The 7,647-nt window shown below is 46.3% G+C and overlaps 1 protein-coding gene across 1 annotated transcript; it reads left to right on the top strand.

The window, feature by feature from the left end:
- Positions 1-1,214: 1,214 nt before the first annotated feature.
- On the top strand, positions 1,215-2,015 carry LOC147063794 (uncharacterized). The gene has a single exon (XM_085959067.1). It carries the CDS (start codon positions 1,215-1,217, stop codon positions 2,013-2,015), a length of 801 nt encoding a protein of 266 aa, XP_085815193.1.
- Positions 2,016-7,647: the final 5,632 nt, after the last annotated feature.

The raw sequence follows: 7,647 nt of genomic DNA, 5'->3' as shown, positions 1-7,647 counted from the left end.
GACTATGCGGGGCTCTGGTCGGATGGACTTCTCTTCCCTTGCCACTCGTGGGATCAACTATGGATACTAACAAAAGAAAAACAAATACAACAAAGATGTGGGAGACGGTGGACTTGCTGGAGGCAAGGGTCACGTCCTTGATGGCGTACATCAGGGAAAAAACCAACGTTCACGCCCCGATAAAGGAGGGACTAGCGGAGATCACCAATGTGGTATTGATATTGGCTGACCTCCGCAAGCACGACACGGGCATCTGCCAAGACGTGGCTGAGACTGGGTTGAAAGGCTACCCAGACTTCATCACTCACGGAAGCTGGGTCTCCAAAAGAAAAGGAAAAGTGGCGCAAGGTCACTTCCAAGAGAGCGGCCAAAGCAGAAAAGGCCAAGGAGGGGGAAAAAAAATCAATTGAAAAAGAAGACTCTAAAAACAAGAAAGAAAAAGAAGAAAAGTCCCATAAAGGGAAAGGAAAGTCAAGAAAAGAGAAGACAAAACAACTTCCTGGACCCAGAAACGACGCAATTGAAGTCAAAGCTGAGGGAAACGCCTCCTACGCGGAGACTCTCAGGCGCATCAGGAAGAACGTTGTTCTCCCGAATGTCGAGGTTGCAGGAATTCGACAAACCAGGAGTGGAGACTTGCTCCTGCAAATGAAAAGAGGCACAAACCAAACCGACGAGCTTGCAAACGCAATCACCAAGGCGCTGGGAGAAGGAGCTCAGATGAAAAAGCTTACCCCCAGCGTCATTGTCGAAATTCGTGATATCGACGGAGCAACTGATGGCATCGAGCTGATGGATGCTTTGACGGCTGCGTACCCTCGAATGGCAAAGGATGCAAAAGTCATCTCTCTGAGGCCTGCCTTTAGTGGCACCCAGCTGGCGGTCGTCAGACTACCTAGAGATGCGTCCGCAGACTTTATCAAGGGGGGAAAAATACGGATCGGCTGGGTGAACTGCCGACTTAGACCTCGGGCTCACCTCCCAAGGTGTTTCAAATGCCATGGATTTGGGCACCTCGCAGCGGATTGCACAAGCCCTGAAGACAGAAGCAAGGAGTGCAATCGCTGCGGGACGGGAGGCCACAAAGCCGCAGTCTGCACAAACAAGCCCAATTGCAGGACGTGCGCCAACCTCAAAAAGAGCTGCGATCACCAGACAGGGAGCAGAAACTGCGCAGCCCTCAGAGCTGCATTGGAGGACAAGAAAAAGAAAAAATGATCCGAGTCCTCCAAATTAACTTGAATGGTTGCCAGGCTGCCAAGGACATGATGGTGCAGATAGCCGAGGAGCGACGAGCAGACCTCGTGATAATTTCTGAGCAGTATCGCAATGCCTCAAACCGGTGGTACTCAGGCTCAGGTTCGACGTCTGCAATCTACGCACCGACTAACTTACGCATCACAGGCGTCGGTCATGATAACGGAGGCGGCTGGACATGGGTAGAGATCGAAAAGCTTAGACTTTACAGCTGCTATTTCTCTCCCAATTCTCCCATAGACACCTTCGCAAATGACCTCAGACGCCTCGAAGATGACGTGAAAACATCAATCCTACCTGTAATCCTTGCCGGAGACTTCAATGCAAAAGCTCCAGAATGGGGCTCATCGACAACAGACAGAAGAGGAGTTTTTCTCTCTGAGATGGTGTCTCACTTGCATTTACATGAGGCTAACATTGGAAGTCGTCACACATTCGTCCGAGGCAGTAGCGGTTCGGTCATTGATGCCACGTTCGCGGACGAATCAGTCGTGGGGGGAATCAGAAATTGGCAAGTCCTCGAAGCATACTCCCACAGCGATCACCGCTATATCAGTTTTGATCTGGAAGCGCGCTTCACCAGATCCCAACCGAATCTCGCAAATACCGGTTGGGGGGTCCGAAAGCTCAACCTGACGGCACTTGATGAGGCCGTTGCTGAAAGAAGGAGTGCGGTACTAAGCAAATCACAGAGTGCTAGTGCTGAGGACATTACCAGCGCTCTGAATGACCTTCTACAGCACAGTTGTGACGCTTAAATGCCCAGACGTAGCAGCCAAAACCAGCGACGGCCAGTCTACTGGTGGAACGAAGAAATTGCTGAGCTCCGCCGCAAATGCATTTCCTACAGACGCCGGGCTCAATGGAGACCTAGGAACGACGACTTCCATCGGAATCACCAAGGCCACAGGAAGGCGCTACGGAGAGCCATCAAAGAGAGCAAGGCAAGATGCTGGGCAGAGCTGTGCAGCTCGGTCAATGAAGATTCCTGGGGCATGCCCTACAAAATTGTGAGAAAGAGGCTCCGGACTGCAGTCGTAGATCCCTACCTCGAGGACCCGGGCAACTTGGAGTCGGTAATAAACACCCTTTTTCCACAGCACCAGCCCAGAGAAAGTTCCTGTGCTGCGATGGATGAGATGATCAGCCCATTCTCTGAAGCAGAACTGCTTATAGCTGCCAAGCGCATAAAAACCGCGAAGGCACCAGGACCAGACTGCATTCCAAACGCGGTCATCAAACGAATCGCATTGACTGACCCTGAGCTGCTGCTGGCGGTTTTTAACACATGCCTGCGGGAAGGAACTTTCGCTTCGCCCTGGAAGAGGCAAAAATTAGTTCTTATACCAAAGGGCATTCCGGATTCCACTGGATTTTTCCGAACTTTTTCAACATTGTAGGTATTCGAACTTTGAAACGAGTTTTCCGGAGTTTTCCAGCACACAATCACCGGGAGCACGTCCGTTCACTGTCAATGTTAAACTAAGACTAAAAGTAGGTATTTAATAAAAAAAATCGGTATGTAAATAAGTCGATAGGTAATAGTAAAAAACAGATTAAACAAATTGTCACAAAAATATTTGACACTTTAAAATGTACACATAACCTCACTTTCGGCAATGCCGAACACGTGGTTAACACACAAAACTTAATATCCTAGGAATCCCTCAGGATATTTTAAAGATAACACTCACACATATATATTACACTTGTATTTTCACTTTACAGCAAAAAGAATTTGTAAAAACAACGTATTTTTCGAGATATATTAACATTCGAGGTAATGAACATCGCGTTGGTTTTGTCTTCTGCAAAGTGTAGTTTCGCTTTTGAGCCCCATGATGTGATGAATTTCAACGCCTTGTCAGTCATATTTTCAAGCTCTTTCGTATTGTTGGCTGTAGCAATCAATAGCAGGTCATCCGCAAATGCTCTCAGTTCAGCTCCAGGGCCCAAGTCCTCCTGAAGTACATCATCTAAGATGTAATTCCAAAAGTTCGGTCCGCAAGATGATCCCTGAACGCATCCTTTGGTCGTAACCTTCTGGAGCGTGGCATCAAAATGTGACAGTATGACTTTCCTTTGTTGATGATAGCTCTTCACTAGCGTAAACAAGTTCCGAGGGCACTTCTTGCTTCTCAGCTGGCACATTAGAAATGGCCACCAAGCATTATCAAAGGCTCCTCTGATGTCGAGCGAGATTGCTATGATCATCTTCTTGTCTTGCAGCGCAGTCCTGATTACGTTGACTGAAGCGTTCAGAGCGTCTTCTGTTGATTTCTGGGGCGTAAAACCATATTGCTTTTGACTCAACTTACCTTTTCGATGAAAACGCCAGTTTATCCGATTTATCATCAGCTTTTCCATTACTTTTCCAAATACTGAAATGAGGCCGATCGGTCTGTAGGACTTGATGTCTTGAAGGTCGTCTTTTCCCGGCTTAGGAATGACAACAACCCTCGCTATTTTCCATTGAGCTGGAAAGTGGCTCACTCTGAGACATGCGTTATAGGTTAGGTTAGGTTAGGTTAGGTTAGGTTAGGTTAGGTTAGGTTAGGTTAGGTTAGGTTAGGTTAGGTTAGGTTAGGTTAGGTTAGGTTAGGTTAGGTTAGGTTAGGTTAGGTTAGGTTAGGTTAGGTTAGGTTAGGTTAGGTTAGGTTAGGTTAGGTTAGGTTAGGTTAGGTTAGGTTAGGTTAGGTTAGGTTAGGTTAGGTTAGGTTAGGTTAGGTTAGGTTAGGTTAGGTTAGGTTAGGTTAGGTTAGGTTAGGTTAGGTTAGGTTAGGTTAGGTTAGGTTTTTTTTTTTTTTTTTTTTTTTTTTTATATGACAAAAAGGGTACCTTGCTTGCTATGTACAAGGTTTAGGATCTGGAAGGGTAATGATTTTACTTGGAGCTAGCTTTTGTGTAAGGAACGGCTTGACTTTTGGCTATGGCCTTGCTGGGAACTTCTCCGCATTCGCTTTTGAGACATAGGGAACCATAGAAACCTATGTCAGAGAAGACGGAACTTAAGCTTATTAGACACTTAAGGGACCTTCCAGCCATCGCATGATGGTTGGCTTTTTGTTTTTCTATCTATCTTTCCTATTCCTGCTCTGTGATACTTACTCCTTTATTCAACTCTTTTAGTCGCCTAACTATCTGAACAACAAACCTATCAAATTCCTCTGCTGCTTGTCTGCTTCTGAAAATGTCATGAACATCTATCTTTGCAGATTTAAGCGCCATTTGGAACTTGTATCTCAGCAAGTCAAACATCGGGCATTCCCTCAAAATGTGAGGGACGTCCTGCGTGATGTTACCATCACACTGACAGCCGTCTGCTTGACTCACTTTGAATCTGCAAAGGTATTTATTGAAGGCTCCATGGCCGGTGAAGATCTGCGTTGTTTCGAAGCTCGGCTTAGAGAAATTCTGGTAGCTGAAGGCATCCAAAATGTTTGGGAAAAACATTTTCGTAATCTTTCCCGTACTTGAGGCTCTGTAGCGATCGTTCCAGGTGTCGAGGGTACTTTCCTTAAGTTTTCTCTTCGCATGGCTGAGTGGAAATTTATCGTACGTTGGTGCCGTCTTTTTACGCGTAGCATCTTTTGCTTTGGCGTCGGCTCTTTCATTTCCGCTTAGGCCTACGTGGGCTCTGATCCAGCAAATTTCCACTGTCAGTCCAGTCTCTCCTATCGCTCTCAGCTTTCGCTGGGCGTCCGCGACAAGAGGATTGACGGATACAGATGCTATGCTTTGTGCCCCAGACTTGCAATCCGTGAGGATTCTTGCAATTTTCCAGGGTTTTCGTTTTTTGAGGATCCAATCTAAGGCGCTATTCATTGCCGTCAATTCCGCCTGGAATATCGAGCAACAGTCAGCTAACTTGAGTGTTCTCGCCTGGTATTCTTTACCCTTTTCACATGGAACTATTGCTGCGCCTACTTTTCCATCCAGGACACTACCGTCCGTGAAGATTCTCAGTTCTTCATCCTCTATGTCTGGGACGTCTTGGTCCCAGTAGCGGACGGTTTGTGTCATACGCGTGGATGGATGTGGGAGATCATAGAATCGTTCAACTCCTTGGTATCTTCTATCCGAAGGCAAGAAGTTTGTTTTTCCCGATCGTTTGATTTTGGAGATCGCGATACGTTCTTTAATCTTGAGGTCCAGTGGAGTGAATCCTGTGAGTGCCTGAGCTGATGTCAGGGAGACTGTCCGGTAGCCACGGCAAGCTCTGATGGCCATCTGCCTTTGGAGTGCGTCCAGTTTCTTCTTGTTTGTCTTCTTATTGGCTGCCTCGCCCCACACGTTCGCCGCGTACAAGACTATCGGCTCGATCACTCCATGATAGAGTTGCTGCGTCACCTCTGGGGAACATCCCCATGTAGGTTTAGCGGCTCTCATCAATTTGGAAGCAATTCCAGCCGCCTTCTTCGCAACGTTGTCGATGTGGCGGGACCAATTCAGGTTTTTGTCAATTGTGACACCTAAGATTTTGAAGTGTTCTACTGGCGTCAAGGCAACTCCATTCATTTTTATCTTCGGCAGGGCGGTGAGTTTTTTCCTTGTCATTATCATCACATTGGTCTTTTCCTCCGAGAAGTGCAGTTTTGCTTTTCTTCCCCAGGCCGCTGCTTTCTTCAGAGCTTCATTAGTGCAGAGTTCTACACCCTCTACAGTTTGTCCCTCTACTAAAAGAAGAACATCGTCTGCGAAGGCTTGAACCCTGCAGCCATGACCGAAGTCTATTTTTAAAAGATCGTCCAATATGATGTTCCAGAATGACGGACCGCATGTCGATCCCTGGATGCATCCTTTCGTCGTGAGCTTGGTCATTGTTGCTCCTGCATGTGTTATGTTAACCTTTCGGTTTCGAAGATAACTGCGGACCAGCGCATAGAGATTTGCCGGTGTGTCTTTGTCAGCGAGCTGCTTTAGCAGCATCGGCCACCAGGCATTATCGAATGCGCCGCTTATATCTAGAGATACCGCGATGACTATTCGTTTGTTATCTCTATGCTCTGTTATAAAATTGACCGCGTCGGTTAATGCGTCTTCTGTCGATTTTTGTAGAGTGAAGCCATACTGTTCCTCGCTCATGAGATTGTTGTGATGAAGGTGCCAGTTGATCCTTCTGATCATGAGTTTTTCAAGGATCTTGCCGAAAACCGGTAGAAGGCCTATTGGTCGGTACGATTTGACGTCGCAATAGTCCTCTTTACCAGGTTTCGGGATGACTACAACCTGTGCGATTTTCCAGTCGTCGGGAAAGTATTTCAGCCTAAGGCAAGCATTAAACATTGCGAGACAAATTTCTGTGAATGCATCAATGAAGCGTGAGCATATGTCTGCGGTGAAGTGATCTTGTCCTGGGCTTTTGTTTGGGTTCATTCCCCGAGTGATCTCAATCAATTCTTCTTTCGTAAAAGGAGGATCATCCGCTGAAGAAATATTGGCTTTAAAAGCCCCTCTGATCTCAGCGTGTTCGCTTCCTTCGATCGTTGAATCATCATCTGGGAAGAATTGATGTAGAAGAGCCTCTGCAGTTTCTTCAGCATTTTTGCACATTCCACTTGCTGTCCTCATCGTTACAGGGATTGATCTCTTTGAAGTCCTTGTCAATACTCGATAGACGGTCGACCAAACTGTTTCTCGTGTTTGAATCGAGCAGTAGAGTTTCCAAGATTCGGTTTTTGCCTTATCGATGGCACTCTTGTATTTTTCTTTTGCTTCGAGATATTCTGGTAAAGTGATCGTCAATCTTCTTGTTGATCCAGAGTTTTGCAGCTTGTGTTTTGCTTTAATCGCTGCCTTTTTCAGCTCAGTAAGCTCGTCGTTCCACCACGGGTTCGGGTATTTCTTGTCGGTTCTCTTCTTGGGTAGCATAAGTTTGTCGCAAGATAATTTCAAAGCTTCAATTGTCGTCTTGATATTCATTCGAAGTGTGTGTTCGTCATGCACGTCGTTGAAGGAGCTGATATTTATCTTCTTTGCTTCAAGGTATTCTTCTACCTGTTTCCCAAATTCATTCCAATTTACTTTTGTGGTCTTGTAGAGTTTCGTCCCAGTGCTTGTTTCTACTAAGCTCTGTTTTCCGTATTCAAATGTGATCGGATGATGGTCGCTTAGTGCACTCATCTCGGTGTCCACTCGCCAGCCGGTGACATCTTTAGTGGTATGAGCTGAACATATTGTAATGTCAATTACGCTCTTGCAGATTGTGTGGTTTCTGACAGTTTGAAAGGTTGGAGTCGAGCCCTCATTGAGGATCTGGAGATCCAGCTCAGCAATGAGGTCCTGTAACTCCCTTCCTCTGCTGTCAGTTCTGCTGCTGTTCCACCAAATGCTCTTTGCGTTGAAGTCTCCACCTATCAAAACTGTACTTTCAGAATCAATCAATTTTTC

This window comes from Rhyacophila brunnea, unplaced genomic scaffold, assembly GCF_057557595.1.
Source record: "Rhyacophila brunnea isolate RB1 unplaced genomic scaffold, BYU_Rbru_1.0 scaffold_8, whole genome shotgun sequence".
NCBI classification, from domain to species: domain Eukaryota; kingdom Metazoa; phylum Arthropoda; class Insecta; order Trichoptera; family Rhyacophilidae; genus Rhyacophila; species Rhyacophila brunnea.
This window is presented reverse-complemented; position numbering and strand designations above follow the sequence as displayed.